Source organism: Mobula hypostoma, chromosome 2, assembly GCF_963921235.1.
Source record: "Mobula hypostoma chromosome 2, sMobHyp1.1, whole genome shotgun sequence".
Taxonomy (NCBI): domain Eukaryota; kingdom Metazoa; phylum Chordata; class Chondrichthyes; order Myliobatiformes; family Myliobatidae; genus Mobula; species Mobula hypostoma.
This window is the reverse complement of record NC_086098.1, coordinates 132,198,448-132,223,284: the sequence shown is the minus strand read 5'-3', so window position 1 is coordinate 132,223,284 and position 24,837 is coordinate 132,198,448. Positions and strand designations below refer to the sequence as shown.

The 24,837-nt window shown below is 44.1% G+C and overlaps 1 protein-coding gene across 1 annotated transcript in view; it reads right to left on the bottom strand.

Moving 5' to 3' along the window:
- The window catches only part of LOC134359447 (TOG array regulator of axonemal microtubules protein 2-like), a 92,558-nt gene that overhangs the window by 4,745 nt on the left and 62,976 nt on the right, over nt 1–24,837 (bottom strand). The window contains exons 11-15 of the mRNA XM_063072697.1: nt 18,191–18,426; nt 10,996–11,154; nt 9,051–9,168; nt 6,713–6,813; nt 3,377–3,575 (exon numbers count right to left, since the gene is read on the bottom strand). Of these exons, the coding sequence (XP_062928767.1) occupies nt 3,377–3,575; nt 6,713–6,813; nt 9,051–9,168; nt 10,996–11,154; nt 18,191–18,426 (813 nt within the window). The remainder of the gene's footprint in view (nt 1–3,376; nt 3,576–6,712; nt 6,814–9,050; nt 9,169–10,995; nt 11,155–18,190; nt 18,427–24,837) is intronic.

Here is a 24,837-nt window from a genome sequence, read left to right as displayed (position 1 = left end):
TTTCCCAGCAGGACGTACATCAACATGTCTGCATGGTTATTTGCGACCCAATCAACTTCTCACAGAAAGTTTGGAAACCAAAATCTATGATTGCTCTTCTAGTACTGTAGCCACATCATTCCAATATCCCAGAACACTTGTTGTGTATTTTCCGTGGAAGGAATAGCTGGATAGGACAAATGATTCAGAAATTCAAAGCTCCATTTTAATTGATCCCTTTTCCACTGACTAGAAACAATGCAGGACACTTGAGACTATTTTGTGAGGCCCCAAAATAGAATTTATTTATAACATAAGAGCCAAATACAATTAGGTCATGACATTATCTTCATTCATTGTACCAAGCAATTTAGCATATTCCCTTATATACCAACAGCATCAATTATTCATTGTCAAATACTGTAGTACATGAACAAAATGTTGAGGAGCTGTTACACAGGCCCCAGCCCCTGAGTGTCCAGTGATCCCGGCAACCAATAGCTGGGGATAGAAGGAGGCTAAACTCCTTAAAGAAACCCCGGGCCACCTCCACTCAAAGGTCTCTCCTGGACAGGATATTACTCCTGTGTTGTGCTGTTCCTCAAAGGTTCTACCAGCAGTTACTGCTGCCTGACTGTAAACATTCCTGGCAACTACAAATTAAATTAAACCAGTAAATCTGCTTGTTATTGTCACATGTACTGAGCAGCAGTGGAAAAAGAAGTTGCTTTAAATGCCAACCACATAAATCATCTCATCGCACCAGTGCAATGAGGCGGTACAAGGGGAAAACAGTCACAGAATGCAGAACGTAGCTTCACAGTAACAGAGTGAGTACTTTGCAAGCGTGCAGTAAGGTGAAAGCCGTAGAGTTTAGATTTAAAAGGGTAGAATGACTAGAATGGAAGTAAGGAGTAGGTCTGCCCACAGCAACGTGCAGTGAGATGCCGTGCTCCAGTACCATGTTCTGCTGCTGCCCAACAGCACCCTGGAGATGTTCAATGACATGTTGGGGATGATGCAATTGTACAGGTCCTAGAGCCGCTGCCTCACAGCCCCGGTGACCTGCGTGTGATCCTGATCTCGGGCGCTGTCTGGAGTTTGCAATTTCTCACCGTGATGGCATGGCTTCCTCAGAGCGCTCTGCTCCTGCCAGATCCCAAAGACATGCTGGTTGGCAGGTGAATTGGTCAGAGCATAGTGTTAGTGAATGGTAGGGCCTGAGAAAGTGGGAAGTATATATGTATATAAAAAAAGCATTCATGTCGAATTTGTGTAAATGGTTTGGCATGAATGAAGGGCTTAACTTTTTTTCTGAGCCGTGTCTCCCCCGTCACCTCTTATAGGAGGTTGCCGAGAAGCTCATACAGCTGTGGAGGCCCGATCATTGATGGTGTTTAAGGAGGAGATTGATAGGTATCTAGTTAGTCAGGGTATTGAGGGATATGGGGAAAAAGCCGGAAATTGGAACTAGATGGGAGAACAGTTTAGCTCATGGTGGAGTGGCGGAGCAGACTCGATGGGCCGAATGGCCTACTTCTGCCCCTTTGTCTTGTGATCTTGTGAAGCTGCAGAAGAGGTTTACCAGGTTGCTGCCTGGATTACAGGGCATGTGCCATAAAGAGAGGATGGGGCAAACCTGGGTTGTTATCATGGCAGCAGCAGAGACAGAGGGAAGACTGTACAAAGCTCAAAGGTAATTTATTACCAAAGTACAAATACGCACCATATAAAACCCTGAGATTCATTTTCTTGCAGGCATACTCAATAAGTCCATAATGGAATAATAACCATAATAGAATTGATGAAAGACTGCATGAACTTGGGCAACAATCACTCAACCTGCGTGCAAAGGACAACAGAGTGTGCAAATACAAAAGAAAGAAATAATAATCAATAATAAATAAGGAATAAATATCAAGAACCTGAGATGAAGAGTCCTTGAAAGTGAGTACATCAGTTGTGGGAATATTTCAATGATAGGGCAAGTGAAATTGAGTGAAGTGATCCCCTTTGGTTCATGAGCCTGATGGTTGAGGATTAATAATTGTTCCTGAACCTGGTGGTGTGAGTCCTGAGGCTTCTGTACTTTCTTCCTGATGGTAGCAATGAGAAGAGAGCATGGCCTGGATGGTGGGACGATGGGTGTTGCTTTCCTGTGACAATGTTTTGTCTAGATGTGCTCAATGGCGGGAAGGACTTTACTCATGATGGGCAGGGCTATATCCACTACTTTTCCATTCAAGGGCATTGGTGTTTCCATACCAGGCTGTATTGAGACTGATAGAGGTTTGTAAGACAATGAAAGGCACAAATTGAGTAGGCAGCAAGTATCTTTTTCCTCCCCCGAGTCAAAATGCCTAATATGAGAGGGCATGCATTTAAGCTGTGGGGGTAAGTTCAAAGGAGATGTGTGGAGCAAGTTTTTTTATATAGAGTGGCAGTTGCCTGCAATGCACTGTCAGGAGTTGCGGTGGAAGCAAATATGATAGAGATGTTTGAGAAGATCTTAGGTAAGCACGGGAAGACTGGAGACAGCGCATGAGCCCATTATTGGCTCCGTTTCTTGCCGATCTCACAAATTAAATTGAGGGAAGATTGAAATCAAGGCAAGTGCAGAAGGAAAATGGGTACACAGCGCTGTCTTCCAGCTCTTGCTTGCTGCTGCTGCAGAAAGGTGGCTGACTGTGATGGTCTCTCCCTCTCACTCACTGCTCTTGAAGAAAGATCCCTGCATTTGAATGGTCTCTCTCGCTCTCAATTTCCAGGTCTTGGGCAAGGTTTAATCAAAGTGCTTTGTGGATTGGACTCTGAAGTTCACACTGTGCTGTGTTTCTGTTTTCTGGTCTCTCCTTTTTTTGTTGCTATTTTGAGCGATTTTGTTTGGGACAGCCTGCAGAAAATAAACTGAGCTGATCTGAATACACCTGGACTCTTTCGATTTTGTGTTTTATATTCTGAATTTTTTGCTCATTTTTTGTTGCTGTTTTGATGCTTTTCTTTGAATAGATTCCATGGCTTTCTTTGTTTTGAGGCTGTCTGTGGAGAAGATGAATATCAGGGTTGAATACTGCATGCATACTTTGATAATAATAAATGCACTTTGACTTTGAATGTGCAGAGAATGGAGGGATGGAGATATTGTGTAGGTTGAGTGGATTCATTTTGTTAGGGGTTTAAATACAAAGGACCTATCCTGTGCTGTACTGTTCTATGTTTTATGTTGTATCTATGAATCCACAGCACCAGAGCAAACCCACATGGAGAAAGTGTGGAAACTCCACCAGGAAAGCATCTGGAAACAGGTTCAGACACAGGCTGCTGGAGCTGTGTAACTATACTGCCCTGTTTCATGCTCTTCAGAGTTCCTTCACCTACGCACAGTGCCCAGACTTACATCCACTATATTGGAGGTGACGAACCTCGGGTCGGCCTCACAATGCTGCCGCAGCAGTGAAATGCCTTGCATCCTCTCCTGGAACTCCTTGGCAGTCAACATCCTGTTCAGCTGCTTCACCTTCTCTACCACTTCTACGCTGTGCAGGCTTGAATGGTGGGGCACCAACCCCGGCTGTTGTGGTGCGTCCCGTTCTGTCCTGCGGAGAAAAGATCAATTAACTGCTCCGGTGTTGGTGACTGGTCATCTGTACTGAGGTAAAGTTGCTGTGAAATTTTGATAGTTTTTAAATGACTTTCCATTTGTTAAATTCATTTTCAGCTCTAAAACTTTCCAAGAGTTGTGCAGTCTTCCAATTCTACCCTGTTATGCACCTTTAAGAATTGACAAGAATATCCCTTCGGTTATCCTGGCCCGAAGAAGTAAAAATCCCTTCCTACATCAGAAACGCAATCTCCAAAAGAGGGCTGGAAGCGGCTTTTGTTTGCATACCACCCAGACAGATCATTCTATACGTAAGCACATTGAGGAAGTACAGAAGAGAAACACATTGCAGAGCATAGTGTAACAGAGAATGTGCAATGCAGGTAGACAAATAAAGTGCAAGGAGGATGACAAGCTAGAACGGGAAATCAGAATCTTTAGTGTACGAGAGGCCTGCTCAAGCATCTGCCAACGGTGGGATAGAAGCTGTCCTTGAGCCTGGCGTTCTCTGTTCTACTGTGAATGTCGGCAAGAAAATGAATCTCAAGGTTGTTTATGCTAACATAAATGTACTTTGATAATGAACTTACGTTGAACTTTGCAGGTACGTGTTCTCAAGCTACTATATCTTCTGCCTGGCGGGGAAGAGGAGAAGAGAGAATGATTGGGGTGCAAGGAGTCCTTGACTATTTTGGCTGATTTTCATAGTATAAACAGTCAGTGGAGGATAGACTGTTCTGCACTGCCAGCGAGTCTATGGTGACGTCTCAGAAACTTGTGACTTCTATGTCTATGAATGACAAGAGTAGTGGCAAGGGTAGTAGGCTCCTAATAACATGACAACCTGCAGATTCATCCTCAAGACAGAACCAGAATCAGATTTAATATCATTGACCTATATGATGTGAAACTTGCTCTTTTTAATGGCAGCAGCACAGCGCAGAGACAGAAAAACCATAATAAATTGCAAAAACAAGTCAACAGTGCAAGAAAAAAGGAATAACGAGATAGTCTTCGTGGACTCATGGATCATTCAGAAACCTGATGATAGAGGAGAAGAAGCTGAATCATTGGATACGGGTCTTCAGGAACCTGCACCTCCTCGCTGATGGGGACAATGAGAAGAGGACGTACTGTATCTCTGGTCAGGGTCGTTAGTGATTGACGTTGTCTTCTTCAGGTACGGCCTCTTGAAGATGTCCACCATTCTGACTTGGTGATAGAGGCAGAGAGAGAGATAGAGGGATAATGAGAGAGAGAGAGGCAGACAGAGAAGGAGACAGAGGTGGGGAATCAGAGATGTTTGGAGTCAGAGAGGTATGGTGTCGGGTATTTATTTTGAGATAGACCACAGTAACAGGCCCTTCCAGCCCAGCCAGCCCATGCTGCCCTATTGCACCCATGTGACCAATTGCCCTCCTAACCCATACGTCTTTGAAACGTTGGAGGATATAGAGGGTTGTGGATCTGTGGAATGCTCTGCCTCAGAAGGCAGTGGAGGCCAATTCTCTGGATTCTTTCAAAAAAGAGTTAGATAGAGCTCTTAAAGACAGCAGAGTGACGGGATATGGGGAGAAGGCGGGAAAAGGGTACTGATTGTGGATGATCAGCCATGATCACAGTGAACGGTGGTGCTGGCTCGAAGGGCTGAATGGCCTACTCCTGCACCAATTGTCTATTGTCTATTGATACCAGAGCTCCAGGGCAAAGCCCACACGGTCACTGGGAGAATACACAAACCCCTTTCAGACAGCGGTGGGAACGTGTAGTATAGAAACAGGTCACTCAGCTCCCCACGTCCACACCAACCAGTGGGTGCCCATCTGTATTAACCCTTTCCTCCACCACCTGGCCCAAAACTTTCTATGCCTAGGTATAAGTGCTTGCACAGACGTTTCCTAAATGCTCTCAGCCACTCTGCTTCCACTACTATTTCAGACATTGCATTCCAGACTCAGGGTGGGATTTTACTTCTTAGAGCATGGATAACTAAAGGCAAACCTGCCAATGCTCAAGGATGTGTAACATGTCAGAACTGGAGGGCTGCAGAACTTTTGGAAAGTATTAGACCTGAATGGGATTTATAAAAAATGGAAAGACATTGTTAAAGTGATTTGTTTTTCACTTACATTGAGCTTACAAGCTGATAGTTATTTCTGCTGACCAAACGGAACACTTGAAAATTTCAGTTAAAGACCAAAGAAGAGGGTGGGGAGGAATTACTGTCCACTAGGTTTCACCTTTTTTTTTAAACCTTATTTACTTTAAGTTGAAATGAGTAAAAATCAGGAGAAACGGAATGTTGTACATCGGTTGGTTGTCACCACTTTACATAAGGAAAAGATTGTTTTTCCTTATGAGAGGAATCTGGCCAAGCTTAGTAGAAGAAAAGCTGGTCTACAACATTAGCTTTTCACCCTCATGGCAGGATGGTGGAGCTGGTGAAGGGGTTGGTGTTTAAGGACAGGGGAAATTTTGTACAGTTGTACAGGGTGTTGGTGAGGCCACACCACAAGTACAGAACACAGTTTTGGTCTCGTAACATTGGACGCCATCTAATAGAGATTCACCAGGCATGGGAGAATTGTCCTAGCAAGAGAGGCAAGGCAGTTTGTTTCTGTATTCCTTGGAGTTTTGAAGGCTGTGAGGTGATCTTATTCAAACATTTAAGATCCTATGGGAGTTTGATAGGGGAGATGTTGAGATGCTGTCACTGTTGGGAGAGTCATGAACATGGGGACGTCGTTGCAGAGGTCATTTAAAATTGAGGTGTGTGAAAATTTCACCTCTCAGAGGGCAATCAGTCTCTGGAATTCTCTGTCCTCAAGAATGATGGAGGTCAGATCGTTAGATATATTAATGGTAAATTTTTAAGAGTGAGTAAGTGATGGTTATGGGAAACTGATGCAAAAGAGTAGTTGAAGTCAACATAGATCATCCATGATCAAAGCAAATGGTGGGACAAGCTTGAGGGGCCCTGGTGCTCTACTTCGGCTCCTAGATACTGAATTTGTGTGAAGACAATGAATTAAGGTTGGTTTGACAGTGACCAAGTACTGCACAATAGAGCCTCTATAAGAAGACAATTTAGGAAATCACGTTTCACCAATGCAGACTAAAGTTATAAGTCACCTTCCAGTGGTAAGCACATCTTCCTGAGAATTTGAAGAGCTGTTGACCCTTGACCGATGACCCTTCAGCGAATGATGATCTGAAGAAGCACCTCGAAGTCCCTGAATAACAATCAAGCCAGATTAACATAAAATATTTCATTATTTTGTGCTCTCCAATTTTAATAAAGTTGGCACAAGAGTGGAAGAACCCCTTACTGATGATAGAATTGACCATACTGAGATGATTGGGCTGGTTTGAAGCTCACACCCAAGAGACACTAACAAGGTTGAGGAAGTAAGACATGGCAGAAGTATGATCAGAATTCTTTGATCAGCAGGAATGGCAGCATCTTCCATGCAACAATGTCGGCCACCACCAACATTTCCTTTTCATATGCCTGACCACTGTCACTGGAAATTAGGAAGTCAGGCTTTCCTTGGGATAAGGAAGAAAAATAACAGAAGAAGCTGGTCCAACGTGGAATCTGCAAATGCCAAGGTCAGAGCTAGGGAGGAGATGCCTTACTCGGAAGAATCCACACAGTCAATTTAGCAATCATCTTGACCGTAGGAATAGGCAGGGAAGAGGTCAGAAGTCATGTTGAAGAAGGAAAAATGTCAGAAACTTCTTTCAGATTCCTCCTAAAGCCTTGTATGTTGCAGCATTTTGTGTGTTGTTGAAGATTCCAGCTCCTGCAGTCTCTTGCCCAGTAGCTGGAAGGAGGGAAAAACTCAACTGCCGGGCCATGGTTGCAAATGGTGATGTCCATAAAACAATAACTACTAATAATCCCGACTCAGTGGGACGGTACATTGGTGCAGGGGGAAGAACTACTGCCACACAACTCCGGAGACCTGCGATCATTCTTGACCTCCAGTGCAGTCCATGTGGATTTTACGGGTTCTCACTGTGACTCCATAGGTTTCCTCTGGATGCTCCAGGCTCCTTCCACAAACCAATAATGCATGGGTTGGTAGCAGTATTGTGTGGTAGAATAAGGGATTGTTGGTAGAAATGTAGGGAGCATAAAAAACTGGGGTTAATGTATAAGTAGGTGATGGACGGTCAGTGTGGACAGAGTGGGCTACAGGACCTGTTTCTGTGTTGTATGGATCCAAGGCAAAACCATTTGTTAAGGCAGCATCCTTTAGCCTGATCTGTGCACTGATCAGTGTTTTGATCACTTCTTGGAAATTCGGCATCACGGGTTCCACTGGGCCACTTGGTATGCAAAGAGTTAACTATATCGGCTCCAGAGCTTGTAAGGCACTCCTTTAAGCCCAGCTGTATGTCCCAAATTTGATCCCTCTTCCATCCATGACAAAAGAAGTCCACACCTCCACTGTATTACAGAGGAAAGGCAGCAGATTCATGGGGAACATTGCCACCTACATATCCCCTCCAAGACCCACACCATCCAGACTTAGAAACACCTTGCCATTCCTTCATCATTTCTGAGTCCAAGTCCCCAACAACACTGTATAATACATCAGAGGACAATGGTAGTATAATAAAGTGATTCATCGTCACCTCCTCAAGGACACTAAATTAATAAATAAATCAATATCCCCTTACAGTGTCTCAAATACAGACAGAGAATACTGGAAAAGCTTAGCAGGTCCGGCGATGGACAACAGAAATAACATTTTAGATTTGTAAATCCTTCATCAGAGTTCTGACAAAGACGCTCAGGCCCAAAACATTTCTCCTTCCACAGATGCTGCCCAACCTGCCGAGTACTTCCAGCTTTCTCTGTTTTTAGTTCAGATTTCCAGCATCTGCAGATTTTTTTTTCTCCTTTTCAATCACTTTATGATGCTGGTTCTCAGATTTTGATAAAGTACTTGTCAACACCTTGAGACATGAAAGCCAGTGTGTATATGAAGTCTCTGTGGTTTTTTAGATCACATATAAACCTGACAAGGTAAAAAAGGCTAATCCCTTTTTAAAAAGAATATGAACCATTTGAGTTTGTAAAGACCATCCAAGTTCTTATGGTTACTTTTAATGATTATTCATTAGCTGATTTTAAAATCTTAATAGATTATGACACAATCCTACTCAAGGTATCCAATCATTACTATGACACATTAAGTCAGTGATCAAAACAGGATAGAGTTAAGACCTTGGTGCACAGTACATTAAAGACTGGTCTCTACAACCTAGAACTATGAGCTACTGAGAACTAATATTTCACGTGCAACTGTTGCTACTTTGCCAGCTACTTCCTCTCAGGTAGTAGAACCCCATGAATGTACCCTCTTGTGTCGAAGGACTTATTGTCTACTATTGTGCCAATTGTGCCAGCCAAGTACGGAAGCAGATATAGGGGTTAAATACTATAGATAACACTCACCCTCTTTTTTATAGTTGCGATAATATGGTACAGATCCTGGGACATAAGGGAGCTTTCCAGGTATCTTCCAAACTCTGGATGGGACAGCAAAATATTCAGCACCTTCCGCCCATAGAACCTAACAAAGCAACAGAAAGGCGATGTCACCTCAATAAGTTTGAGAGAGTGTGGAGGGTAGATGATCGAAGGAAACATTGTCAGCAAGGCCAGAGGGAGTATTGTCAATAGACAGTTACTTCAACAGATGTTTCAGAGTTCCTATCAGGCACTAGTCCTACAGGAACACTAACTGAAGAACTGAGACTCAAGTATTTTAACACTATCTCTGCAAGATAAAAATCAAACTATTCCTGACATACAGGCTCTACTGACAGCCATCCATCCCCAGTAAACCAGCTCTCCCGTCCAAAGTGTCTTGATCATTGAGCAACCTAACCTGCCTCTCAATACACTGGTTCTGCAAGCCAAACGGGCCCTCCCAGTCAGTTATTAAACTCTTCCCCAAAAGACAGACTCCACAGTCTGAAACATTGTTCTCACAGGGATATCAGGATGTAGACCAAAACACTGACAACAGTCTGAACTGTCCCTCTCACAGAGAGATCGGGATGTTCCCTTTTATGTGGTCTACAATCTGAAATGTCCCTCTCATGAAGATTTCATAATAGCCCCCAGTATTTGTACTACAATCTGAATAGTCCCTCTCAGGGAAAGATATCCACAATCCACAACTTCACCGCCAATTGTCACTGTCATCAGTACACTGAGAGGCGCAGTCCTTTGTTTAATATATAGAGTCTACAGTCTGAACTGTTACTGCACTGAGAGATCAGGGCCATCTCCAGTATACGGCTTTACAGTCTGACATTTATTCCCACTGAGAGACCAGGGCCATCTCCCAGTTCACAGGTTTTATTGTCTGAACTACTACTCTCAACTCCACAGTCTGAACTCTTTCTTTCTCTCTCTCTACTTCTTCAGTAAAAAGGGAACAGAATGAAGAATGCATATATAGTGTAACAGCTATAAAAAGTGCAATGTGGATAACCAAATAAAGTGCTGGAGCCAGGGAGCTATTTAAAATAAGAGATCACCCACTTAAGACAGAGATGAGGCAGAATATTTTTCTTCTGAGGGTTATGAGCACTGAGAATGCTCTTCCTCAAGCAGAGGAAGGCAGGTTCTTGATTAGCAAGGAGGTGAAAGGTTCCCATAGGTAGATGGGATCTAGAGATGAGATTACATTTGGATCAACCAGGAATTTATTGGAATGACAGACCAGGCTCAAAGTAGCCTAGGTTGATCTTACTTCTAACGCATGAGATCAGAAGTATAAGTATCTGAAAGGAAAGATACTTCTCATATCAGCAGCATTTGATGACTCTGGGCCCATACTCGATAGAATTCAGAAGGATGAATGGGGATCTCACTGAAAGATACTGAATACTGAAAGGCCTGGATAGGGTTTATATGCAGAGGGTGTCACCATTAGTGGGAGAGTCTAGGATCCCTTTAAAACTGCTATGAGGAGAATTACTTCAGCCAGAGGATGGTGAATCTGGAATTCATTGCCACAGAGAGCAGTGGAAGCCAAGTCACTGGCAGAGATTACTAGTTCTTAATCGGTAAAAAGAGATTGAATGATACAGCAGACTCAATGGGCCAAATGGCCTAATTCTGTTTGTATATTCTCTGGTCACATGAAAATAATTTGCTATGATGAGAGGACTGGAGAGCGGGGCCAGCTGGATTGCTTTAGCAGAGAGCCAGAATGGATCCCATGGACCTTATGACCTATTTCAACTCTGTAACCTTTCTGAGATTCCAAATACTGGCTAGAGGACTGATCTGTCGTTTACTGTGTGTTGGTTCCTGCTGCTGCCAACATCACCACCGTCTCCCTGCCAGTCCCCACGCCAGCTCCTGTCCACCTCACTGGTCGCACCTTGTTTCCTGACTCCCATCCTGTGAGAACTTCACCGCAGACTGCACAATCTGGTCCACGTTGTCCTTGTTTCCCAGCAGCAGCCTCCCAACTCCAAGGTGCTCCACCACACGCAGGAGGTTCTCAGCGGTGCACTTCCGAACCGCGGCATTGCGATGACTGGGCAATGGGAGACGAGTGAGATGGTTAGCAGTGGGGAAGACCAGTGATAAACACGAAGCACACTGGAGCAAAAACAACCTGCTGGAGGAAGTCAGGGGAGTGCAGAATAAAGATAGCCAGTGTACAGAGGTGAAGGCAAAGGACAAAAGTTCAAAAATCAATGTTCAAAGTAAATTTATTGTTAAAGTATATATATGTCACCACATACAACCCAGAGATTCATTTTCTTGTGGTCATACACAACAAATCCATAATAGAATAATAGAATCAATGAAAGACCACACCAACTGAGGCATTCAACCAGTGTACAAAAGACAACAAACTGTGCAAGTACGAAAAGAATGAAATAATAATAATTATAAATGAATAAGCAATGGATATCAAGAACAGGAGATGAAGAGTCCTTGGAAGTGAGCCTATTGGTTGTGGGATCGTTTCAGTACTGGGGCAAGTGAAGACGAGTGAAGCTGCCAGCAAGGGTGAATCAGCTGAGGAAGGGGTTGATGGACAGACAGGAGGTGGTGGGAAAGGGAAGGGCAGAGAGAGTGACAGAGGCTGTGAGGTGATTGGTGGAAACAAGGGCTGAAGATTTTGGGGTGTGATAAGAAAGGAAGGTGATATGTGACACTGGAGCCTGATTAGCCAATTACACAACTGCATGGGCCGGGTCAGTTTTGAAACACATTACAGGTCCTCTAATTTGGCTGCTGGTTACTGGTTCTTTATAAACATACTCGTGCTTGCTTAAGAGTTGGGGTTTCAGTTTTAAAAGTTGGACACACGGGCACATAGGCGTTCCATGTATAGCAATGTGAGCTGCCCTCCCAGGGGGATAGGATACGATTAGATTCATAATGAGGGTCAGGTTGAACAGTAAAAAATGGGGTTGTCCACGGCCAGTTTGGTTTCATACGTGATTTTAATGTGTCACTGAGCAGTTCGCTGAGTTAATTAATGATACTGAGGCAGAGCATTTTTAATTAGTAATTGGTTTATTATTGTCATATATACTGAGGTACAGTGAGAAACTTAATTTTGCATGCCATCCATACAGATTGTTACACTACATTGGTACATCAAGGTAGTACAAGGAAAAAATAATAAGAGAATGCAGAATAAAGCGTTACAGTTACAGAGAAAGTGTGTGCATGCAGATAATAAGGTGCAAGGCCATAATGAGGTAGATTGTGAGGTCAAGATTCCTTCTTATCATACAAGAGGTCCATTCAGTATCCTTATGACAACAGCTGTCCTTGAGCCTGAAGGCATGTGCTTTGCATCCTCTGCTTGATCGGAAAGGGAGGAAGAGAGAATTTCCGGGGCAGAAGAGTTTATGATTATCATTTTTATTTTGGTTTTATTTTGATTATGTTTTGTATTTCCAAGGCAATGAGAAGGTGGGTTGCTTGGCTTTAATTGTCAATGGATATTGAGATGACCTGAATGAACTGCTTCAGACTATGAAATTAGAACTGTTGACCTGGGCAATTTGCTCATTGATGATGAATTGGGAAGAGGGAAAAGATACATTTTGGCAGAAAGAACAAGTCAAAATAATATACGTTACATGGCATTGTTCTAAAGGGGACTGCAAATATACAATGGATATGAGGTGCAGGGTAGAAGGAGCGAGTAGTTAGTAAAGCAGAAAATCTTCTTGGGGTCATAAATGGCAGAATGGAGCACAAACAGGAGATGACATTGAAGCTGTATGTAATACTACTGAGGTAACATCTGATTGGTTGTGCCCAGTTCTGGCCCTATACTGCTAGGAAGGATGTAAAGGTCCTGGAGAAGCTGCAGGAAAGATTTACTGGAATGGTTCCATGGATGAAGGATTAAAGTGAAAGGTGAGATTACAGAAATAAAAACAGAAATTGTTAGAAATATTGGCTGGCCAGGAAGTGTCTGAGGAGAGAGACTTGTAGGTTGGTGATCCTTCATCAGAACTAGAAAAGCTGGTGTTGTCCTCACTAGAGTAAATAGGGTCAGAAGAGACCTGGTAGAGGTGATTCAGCTTATGTGAGGTAAATATAGAGAATCAGGGCCATCAGTGCTTTTTTCCATGGCCTTTGGGGGACAGATTCAAACCTTTAGGCAAGAGGATATGAGGAAAATCGTTTTCATGTCAAAAGTACCAATGATGTGCAATTCCTTGCCTGTGACATAAACAAACAGAACCAGTCAGTGCCTTCAAGCAGATAGGCAATTAAAGGGAAATCATTTATAGAGCTCCAGGGAAACAGGCAAGGAATTGGACTGATCACATTGTCATTCCAGGGGCTAGCACAGACTCAGATGGGTGAATGGACTCCGTCTAGACCGGTTAGCCTAATGTCGGTGGTGGGGAAACTGCTGGAGTCAGTTATCAAAGATGTGATAAAAGCACATTTGGAAAGCGGTGAAATCATCGGACAAAGTCAGCATGGATTTGTGAAAGGAAAATCATGTCTGACGAATCTCATAGAATGTTTATAGCAAGAGGATTCAAGTACAGGAGCAGAGAGGTACTACTACAGTTGTACAAGGCCTTGGTGAGACCACACCTGGAGTATTGTGTGCAGTTTTGGTCCCCTAATCTGAGGAAAGACATCTTTGCCATAGAGGGAGTACAAAGAAGGTTCACCAGATTGATTCCTGGGATGGCAGGACTTTCATATGAAGAAAGACTGGATGAACTGGGCTTGTACTCGTTGGAATTTAGAAGATTGAGGGGGGATCTGATTGAAACGTATAAGATCCTAAAGGGGTTGGACAGGCTGGATGCAGGAAGATTGTTCCCGATGTTGGGGAAGTCCAGAATGAGGGGTCACAGTTTGAGGATAGAGGGGAAGCCTTTTAGGACCGAGATTAGGAAAAACTTCTTCACACAGAGAGTGGTGAATCTGTGGAATTCTCTGCCACAGGAAACTGTTGAGGCCAGTTCATTGGCTATGTTTAAGAGGGAGTTAGATATGGCCCTTGTGGCTACAGGGGTCAGGGGGTATGGAGGGAAGGCTGGGACGGGGTTCTGAGTTGGATGATCAGCCATGATCATAATAAATGGTGGTGCAGGCTCGAAGGGCCGAATGGCCTACTCCTGCACCTATTTTCTATGTTTCTATGTTTCTATGTTTTGAGGATGTAACTAGTAGAGTGGATAGGGGAGAACCAGTGGATGTGGTATATTTAGATTTTCAAAAGGCTTTTGACAAGATCCCACACAGGAGATTAGTGTGCAAACTTAAAGCACACGGTATTGGGGGTAAGGTATTGATGTGGATAGAGAATTGGTTAGCAGACAGGAAGCAAGAGTGGGAATAAACGGGACCTTTTCAGAATGGCAGGCAGTGACTAGTGGGGTTCCGCAAGGCTCAGTGCTGGGACCCCAGTTGTTTACAATATATATTAATGACTTGGATGAGGGAATTAAATGCAGCATCTCCAAGTTTGCGGATCACACGAAGCTGGGTGGCAGTGTTAGCTGTGAGGAGGATGGTAAGAGGATGCAGGGTGACTTGGATAGGTTGGGTGAGTGGGCAAATTCATGGCAGATGCAATTTAATGTGGATAAATGTGAAGTTATCCACTTTGGTGGCAAAAATAGGAAAACAGATTATTATCTGAATGGTGGCCGATTAGGAAAAGGGGAGGTGCAACGAGACCTGGGTGTCATTATACACCAGTCATTGAAAGTGGGCATGCAGATACAGCAGGCGGTGAAAAAGGCGAATGGTATGCTGGCATTTATAGCGAGAGGATTCGAGTACAGGAGCAGGGAAGTACTACTGCAGTTGTACAAGGCCTTGGTGAGACCACACCTGGAGTATTGTGTGCAGTTTTGGTCCCCTAATCTGAGGAAAGACATCCTTGCCATAGAGGGAGTACAAAGAAGGTTCACCAGATTGATTCCTGGGATGGCAGGACTTTCATATGAAGAAAGACTGGATGAACTAGGCTTGTACTCGTTGGAATTTAGAAGATTGAGGGGGGATCTGATTGAAACGTATAAAATCCTAAAGGGATTGGACAGGCTAGATGCAGGAGGATTGTTCCCGATGTTGGGGAAGTCCAGAACGAGGGGTCACAATTTGAGGATAAAAGGGAAGCCTTTTAGGACTGAGATTAGGAAAAACTTCTTCACACAGAGAGTGGTGAATCTGTGGAATTCTCTGCCACAGGAAACAGTTGAGGCCAGTTCATTTGCTATATTTAAGAGGGAGTTAGATATGGCCCTTGTGGCTAGGGGGATCAGGGGGGTATGGAGGGAAGGCTGGTGCAGGGTTCTGAGTTGGATGATCAGCCATGATCATAATAAATGGTGGTGCAGGCTTGAAGGGCCGAATGGCCTACTCCTGCACCTATTTTCTATGTTTTCTATGTCTATAAAGTTAAGAGTCCACGAACACATCACTTGTTTGCAGTTACTTTTGCAATGTCAGCTTGTCATCCAGTACTTGTATATATGTGAGCAGAAATTAAAAAATCAAGGAAATTGTGTAATGAACTTATAAAACATCACTAATTTCCTTCACAAATGTTGGGCAGCAGGCAACACCTTGCTGGAAGGATCTCTTCTTTTGGGATGGTTTTGCAAGAAGACACAATGGCTGAGAGAGCTCAGTTATGTGCAGACATTAGGAAGGCTGAGGTTGCTGTCCAGTTAAAAGAGTGGGGAGAGGTGGAAGAGGAAATGAGAATCACAGAAAGGAAGCAGCACATAAAGGGCCAGTCTATTTTGTATCAGCACTACTTAAGAGCAAACCAGCCCAGCCCTCTGTCCTCTCCCCAAGACTTGGAGATTCTTTCTTTTCAGATAGATTTGCATAGGGGAAAGATTGAGGGACATGGTTTCATAAATAGGCTTGTTAAGTTCATGAATGGGATTCATATAATTGCAACTACTTAATGGTCAGCACCATCATAGAACATGGAACAATCTGATACAGGAACAGGACCACAATGTCTGTGCCGAACACAACACTGATTTCAAATAATTCTCTTCTGCCTGTACGTGATCCATTTTCCTCCATTCGCTATACATTCATGTTTCTAGTTAACAACCTCTTAATTGCACTGTCATTTCTGCTTCCACCACTTTATTCCAAGCACTGCACTCTGTTAAAACTTCCCCCCCCCCACATGTCTCTTTGAACATTCCCCCTCTCACCTTAAATTCGTGTCCTCTAGTATTTGACATTTCTAATCTGGGAAAAAGATTTTTACTGTCTATTTATGCCTCTCATAATCTAATAAATTTCTATCAGTTGTCCCCTCAGCCTCCAACGCTCCAGAGGAAACAATTCAATTTGTCCAATCTTTCTTTATATTTAGGAGCCTTCAATCCCAGCAGCAGCCTGGTAAACCTTTCCTGCACCCTCACAAAGCCTCCCCATCCTTCCCGTAACGGGGTGATCAGAAATGCACAATGTTTTGTATAGCTGCAACTCTTCCCGAGTCTTACGCTCAGAGACCTTACCAATGAGGTCCAGCATCAGCATGCCAAATGTCATTCCTTCCACTTGTACAGCCACTTCCTGTGAGCTACGGACTTGGAACCCAGATCCCCCTACCTATCAACAATGTTAACCGCATTCGACCTCACAAAGAGTAACACATTACATTTGCTCAGATTAAATTCCATGGTAGGACAAGAGGGTCTGTTAGTGCTTTATAATTTTACGACTCTGTTAAAATCTGTATGTGACCTTTAATATTGGTATAGCACACGAGTCAGCAAATTTAGAGGGAATTTTGCCTCTGAGAAAAATGAGAAATCAATATCATCACTGTTCCCAAGCTCGCTGGACATTTGGCATCACCAAATACTCTAACAAACCAACAGAGGCACTGTTGGAAAAACCCTGACTGTTTGTCTAAATCCTAGTGCAGCCATTCCAATGCACGGTAACAGAAGACGCTGCACAGAATAGTGAACACTTCGCGGGCATGGTCCTCCCCACGATTGACAACATCTACAGGAGGCACTGCCTAGGATCTCCACCATCCAGACCATGCCATCTTACTGCTACCATCAGGCAAGAGGTACACAAGCCTGAAGTCCCACACCACATTTGTACAACCGACGGGTTCTTCAGCTAACCTGCAGAACTCTAATCCTACCTCAACAACGTAACACTGCAGACCACCTCTGTGCTACCATGGACTTGCCTCTGAGTGTGTTTGGTTTTTGCACTAATATCTTGTTCTGCACAGTCTTTTCTTCACTGTCTTGTATAATTTACATTGTGTTCTCTGTACTTATAAGACTGTGATAATGCAGCAGACAAGTTTTTCATTGTATCTACAGTACTGTGCAAAACTCTTAGGCACACATACAGTATATAACTAGGCTGCTTATCACTTTTGCAAATTCGTGTAGTAATTTTATGTATTGCACCATACTGCTGCTGTTGCAAAAAAAACAAATTTCATGACATGTGAGTGATGATAAACCTGACTCTGATATGGGTCTCTATTGTGGACTGAGAATGAGAAGAGGGCAGGGAGAGGGGAATCATGGCTGGGAAAAGGGGAAGGGTGAGAGGAGGGAGCGGGAAGCACTAGAGAGACATTCTGTACTGATCAATAAACCAATTGTTTGGAATCAGATGACCTTGCCTGGTGTCTCAGGGATGGGTGTGTCTGCACCCGCGCCAACCCTCGCCCCTGGCACTCCTCCTCTGCCACCTGTCCCACACCCCTCACGCAGCGCTCCAGCCTCACCATTCCCAACATCCTTTGCCCCCGCCAGGTTTACGAACTCGCTCTCCACTCCACGTTGACAAATAGAGTACTGTGCAAAAGTCTTAGGTACCCTAGCTATATATATGTGGCTAAGATTTTTGCACAGTACTGTATCCCTCAATGTCCTTATGCACGTGACAATATGCTTGACTTCACTTGACAAATGAGTGCGGACATGGGTAGCCAATGTGAGGGGCAAAGCATTTATTAAATCACACTGACCATTGATGATGAGACCATTGATGTATCTGAGACGCTCTCTGCAGCTGGTAACACCTTACCCAGCCCAGCTCACATACTTCCTTACTTTAATCCGCCTGCGATGAGGGCAGTCAGTGCCCGGGACGGGCTCACACTGTGCATCATGATGCCCAGTGCCTTGACGGCCTCTTCGCGAATGAACTCGTTGGAGTCGCCGGTTTTGTGGAGCAGGATTCTGGCCACCTCTTCCACTTCCTGGTCCATGCTTCTCTTTAACTGGGAGAAGAGCTCCCCAAGAGTCAGCAATGCTGAGCGGGCAACCTTGGATCGCAGATTATTAACCTGAGAGAAACAAAAATCACCTTAAGTGTCATCGATCTCATAGGAAAACACACAAAATACTGGAGGAACTCAGCAAGTCAGGCAGCATCTGTGGAGTGATATTTTGGAGCAAGACCCTTCATCCGGACTACAAGAAAGGTCTCGGCCTGAAACATTAATTGTTTATTTCCCTCCACAGATGCTGTCATTTTGTATTTTGCTCAAGATTTCCAGTGTCTGCAGAACCTTTTGTGTTATTGATCTCATGAGCCAGTGAACTTAATTCCTGCTGAAACCATCGTCCTGGTTTCTGCTACCTGCACACTTGACTACTCCAACAAACCTTTAGAGTCAAGGAGGCACACAGCACAGGGCCTGGCCTTTCGGTCCAATTGGTCAATGCCAACCAGTTACAGACTCACTCTCCTCTCTGCAAACCCTGCTCCCTGCATCTTAACTCACACCAATTCGAAAGCAATATTTAAGAGACATCAAGACAGGCACATGAAAAGGGTAGAAACTGGAGGGGCATGGATCATGCACAGACAGATGGGAATAATTTAAATTGGTCAGCACAGACATGGTGGGCTGGAAGGCCTGTACCTGTGTTGTAATGATCTATATTCTAAGATTGTGTAGCTCTGAGGCTCCCAATCTTTGAGTCTTGGATTCACTCCGTAAGATGGACAAAGCTGCTTCTGAGATATCCTGAGCGGCTACCAGTGTGTGGGCTGAGAATAGCTTATACTTGTCAATTTTCTAAATTATTATCATAATATTTAAGCTTCACGGAGATCTTACATTCTCTGGGGCCGGTAGCCACAGCTATGATTTCCAACCCCATTTGTAACTGGCCTGTTACTAATGAAACCTGAGAGGCCTCTTGGTTGTATATTGAACTGCTGACAGACATTCGGAATACCAGAGCGGAAGTCTAGATTTAACCTTGTTTGAAAACTGGCAGATGGGTAGTGCAAACTGAATAGGATTATTCAATGGCATTAGTTTAAATTAGAATCATGGTCAGCACGGACATATGGGCCAAAGGGCCTGTTCCTGTGCTGTACTGTTCTATATAGTTTAGTATGTTCTGTTTTACGTTGTGTGTAGTTCAATGTAACTACATTCCAACTCAAGCTTTTCCATCCCTCAACACTTCCTGGTCAGCCCAAGACTCACTTTAAAAATTCTCATCCTTGGCTTCACATTGCCTCCTTGATCTCATCCCTTAGAGATATCTCTACTTCCTCTATGGCAAATTTAATATTTAATGACTGTAGATCTTTCAAAATCTTTGACATGTTCTCCAGAGCCAGAGCCTTGGAAATCAGCTACCCTCTACCTCTCTTTCCTTCCTTTAAAATGATTCTCAGAAACAAACCCCCATACCCTAATTCACTACCTGTTAACTTGATGTCAAATTCCGGTCATTATCCTTGGGGATATCTCACTATGTTTGTGCCGTCATGTAAATGCAGGCTTTTGTTGTTGCGATCGCAGGTAGCGGATGGTTGTATGTGCAGATGGTGCATATACATAAGTCCTGGTTATGCGACCACTGATGCCAGGCAGACAATCCCTGAAGAGTATTGATAACAGCTGGGGGAACCTACCTTGTAAGGACACTGCCCAGAAGAAGGCAATGAGAAATATAACCATATAACAATTACAGCACAGAAACAGGCCATCTCAGCCCTTCTAGTCCGTGCCAAACTCTTACTCTCACCTAGTCCCACCGACCTGCACTCAGCCCATAACCCTCTATTCCTTTCCTGTCCCTATATCTATCCAATTTAACCTTAAATGACAACATCGAACTTGCCTCAACCACTTCTGCTGGAAGCTCGTTCCACACAGCTACCACTCTCGATTAAAGAAGTTCCCCCTCATGTTACCCCTAAACTTTTGTCCTTTAACTCTCAACTCATGTCCTCTTGTTTGAATCTCCCCTACTGTCAATGGAAAAAGCCTATCCACGTCAACTCTATCTATCCCCCTCATAATTTTAAATACCTCCATCAAGTACCCCCTCAACCTTCTACGCTACAAAGATCTCTTCTGGGGAAGGTGGGACCTGTACAGATAGGATGGGTTGCACCTGAACTCGAGGGGGAGCAATATCCTTGCAGGTAGGTTTGCTAGCATGTTTGGGGAGGGCTTAAACTAACTTGCGAGGGGGATGGGACCCAGAGCAATAGAGCAGTGAAAGAAGTGCATGGAGTAAAGCCAGATCTAACATAAAGAGAGGCTTTGAGGAAAGAGAAGCAGAACAAACGGTGTAAAGACAGTAAGGTAGAAGGGCTGAAATGTGTGAACCTCAATGCAAGAAGCATCAGGAACAAAGGTGATGAACTGAGAGCTTGGATACATACATGGAATTATGATGTAGTGGCCATTACAGAGACTTGGCTGGCACCAGGGCAGGAATGGATTCTCAATATTCCTGGATTTCAGTGCTTTAAAAGGGATAGAGAGGGCAGAAAAAGGGGAGGAGGAGTGGCATTACTGGTCAGGGATACTATTACAGTTACAGAAAGGGTGGGTAATGTAGCAGGATCCTCTTTTGAGTCAATATGGGTGGAAGTCAGGAACAGGAAGGGAGCAGTTACTCTATTGGGGGTATTCTATGGGCCCCCTGGTAGCAGCAGAGATACCGAGGAGCAGATTGGGAAGCAGATTTTGGAAAGGTGCAAAAATAACAGGGTTGTTATTGAGGGTGACTTTAACTTCCCTAATATTGATTGGCACCTGATTAGTTCCAAGGGTTTAAATGGGGCAGAGTTTGTTAAGTCTGTCCAGGACGGATTCCTGTCACAGTATGTGGACAGGCCAACCGGGGGAATGCCATACTAGATCTAGTACTAGGTAATGAACCGGGTCAGGTCACAGATCTCTCAGTGGGTGAGCATCTGGGGGACAGTGACCACTGCTCCCTGGCCTTTAGCATTATCATGGAAAAGGATACAGTCAGAGAGGACAGGAAAATTTTTAATTGGGGAAAGGCAAATTATGAGGCTATAAGGCTAGAACTTGTGGGTGTGAATTGGGATGATGTTTTTGCAGGGAAACGTACTACGGACATGTGGTCGATATTTAGAGATCTCTTGCGGGATGTTAGGGATAAATTTGTCCCGGTGAGGAAGATAAAGAATGGTAGGGTGAAGGAACCATGGGTGACAAGTGAGGTGGAAAATCTAGTCAGGTGGAAGAAGGCAGCATACATGAGGTTTAGGAAGCAAGGATCAGATGGGTCTATTGAGGAATATAGGGAAGCAAGAAAGGAGCTTAAGAAGGGGCTGAGAAGAGCAAGAAGGGGGCATGAGAAGGCCTTGGTGAGTAGGGTAAAGGAAAACCCCAAGGCATTCTTCAATTATGAGAAGAAAAAAAAGGATGACAGGAGTAAAGGTAGGACCGATTAGAGATAAAGGTGGGGAGATGTGCCTGGAGGCTGTGGAAGTGAGCGAGGTCCTCACTGAATACTTCTCTTCGGTATTCACCAATGAGAAGGAACTTGATGATGGTGAGGACATTATGAGTGAGGTTGATGTTCTGGAGCATGTTGATATTAAGGGAGAGGAGGTGTTGGAGTTGTTAAAATTCATTAGGACAGATAAGTCCCCGGGGCCTGACGGAATATTCCCCAGGCTGCTCCCCGAGGCAAGAGAAGAGATTGCTGAGCCTCTGGTTAGGATCTTTATGTCCTCATTGTCCATGGGAATGGTACCGGAGGATTGGAGGGAGGCGAATATTGTCCCCTTGTTCAAAAATGGTAGTAGGGATAGTCCGGGTAATTATAGACCAGTGAGCCTTACGTCTGTCGTGGGAAAGCTGTTGGAAAAGATTCTTAGAGATAGGATCTATAGGCATTTAGAGAATCATGGTCTGATCAGGGACAGTCAGCATGGCTTTGTGAAGGGCAGATCATGTCTAACAAGCCTGATAGAGTTATTTGAGGAGGTGACCAGGCATATAGATGAGGGTAGTGCAGTGGATGTGATCTGTATGGATTTTAGTAAGGCATTTGACAAGGTTCCACACGGTAGGCTTATTCAGAAAGTTAGAAGGCATGGGATCCAGGGAAGTTTGGCCAGGAGGATTCAGAATTGGCTTGCCTGCAGAAGGCAGAGGGTGGTGGTGGAGGGAGTACATTCAGATTGGAGGATTGTGACTAGTGCTGTCCCACAAGGATCTGTTCTGGGACCTCTACTTTTTGTCATTTTTATTAACGACCTGGATGTGGGGGTAGAAGAGTGGGTTGGCAAGTTTGCAGATGACACAAAGGTTGGTAGTGTTGTAGATAGTGTAGAGGATTGTCAAAGATTGTGGAGAGACATTGATAGGATGCAGGAGTGGGCTGAGAAGTGGCAGGTGGAGTTCAACCCGGAGAAATGTGAGGTGGTACACTTTGGAAGGACAAACTCCAAGGCAGAGTACAAGGTAAATGACAGGATACTTGGTAGTGTGGAGGAGCAGAGGGATCTCAGGGTACATGTCCACAGATCCCTGAAAGTTGCCTCACAGGTGGATAGGGTAGTTAAGAAAGCTTATGGGGTGTTAGCTTTCATAAGTCGAGGGATAGAGTTTAAGAGTCGCGATGTAATGATGCAGCTCTATAAAACTCTGGTTAGGCCACACTTGGAGTACTGTGTCCAGTTCTGGTCACCTCACTATAGGGAGGACGTGGAAGCATTGGAAAGCGTACAGAGGAGATTTACCAGGATGCTGCCTGATTTAGAAAGTATGCATTATGATCAGAGATTAAGGGAGCTAGGGCTTTACTCTTTGGAGAGAAGGAGGATGAGAGGAGACATGATACAGGTGTACAAGATAATAAGAGGAATAGATAGAGTGGATAGCCAGCGCCTCTTCTCCAGGGCACCACTGCTCAATACAAGAGGACATGGCTTTAAGGTAAGGGGTGGGAAGTTCAAGGGGGATATTAGAGTAAGGTTTGTTACTCAGAGAGTGGTTGGTGCGTGGAATGCACTGCCTGAGTCAGTGGTGGAAGCAGATACACTCGTGAAGTTTAAAAGACGACTAGACAGGTACATGGAGGAATTTAAGGTGGGGGCTTATATGGGAGGCAGGGTTTGAGGGTCGGCACAACATTGTGGGCTGAAGGGCCTGTAATGTGCTGTACTATTCTATGTTCTATGTTCTAATAAAGACCCAACTTGTTCAACCTTCCTCTGTAACTTAAGTGGTAAAACCCAGGTAACATTCTAGTAAATCTTCTCTGTCCTGTCTCTATTTTGTTGATATCTTTCCTATAATTCGGTGACCAGAACTGTACACAATACTCCAAATTTGGCCTTACCAATGCCTTGTACAATTTCAACATTACATCCCAACTCCTATACTCAAAAAGGCATCCGTTAGTCTTGCAAGACCATGGATCTGCACCTGGAAAGTCTTCACTCTCCAGGGTGCAGGCCTGGGCAAGGTTGTATGGAAGACCAGCAGCTGCCCATGCTGCAAGTCTCCCCTCTCCATGACACGTGTTGTCCAAGGGAAGGGCATTAGGACCCATACAGCTTGGCACCAGAGTCGTCGCAGAGCGATGTGTGATTAAGTGCCTTGTTCAAGGACACAACAAGTTCCCTTGGTTGGGGCTCGAACTCACGACCTTCAGGCCACTAATTCAATGCCTTAACCACTTGGCCACGTGCCCTATACTCAATGCTCTGATTTATAAAGGCCAGCATACCAAAAGCTTTCTTCATCACCCTATCCACATAATATTTCACCTTAAGGGAACTATGCACCATGATTCCTAGATCCCTCTGTTCTACTGCATTCTTCAATGCCCTACCACTTACCATGTATGTCCTATTTTGATTAGTCCTACCAAAATGTAGCACCTCACATTTATCAGCATTAAACTCCATCTGCCATCTTTCAGCCCACTCTTCTAACTGGCCTAAATCTCTCTGCAAGCTTTGAAAACCTACTTCATTATCCACAACTCCACCTATCTTAGTATCATCGGCATACTTACTAATCCAATTTACCACCCCATCATCCAGATCATTAATGTATATGACAAACAACATTGGACCCAGTACAAATCCCTGAGGTGCACCACTAGTCACTGGCCTCCAATCTGACAAACAGTTATCCACCACCACTGTCTGGCGTCTCCCATCCAGACACTGCTGAATCCATTTTACTACTTCAATATTAATACCTAACGATTGAACCTTACTAACTAACCTTCCATGTGGGACCTTGTCAAAGGCCTTACTGAAGTTCATATAGACAACATCCACCACTTTACCCTTGACAACTTTCCTAGTAACCTCTTCAAAAAATTCAATAAGATTTGTCAGACATGACCTTCCACGTACGAATCCATGTTGACTGTTCCTAATCAGACCCTGTCTATCCAGATAATTATATATACCATCTCTAAGAATACTTTCCATCAATTTA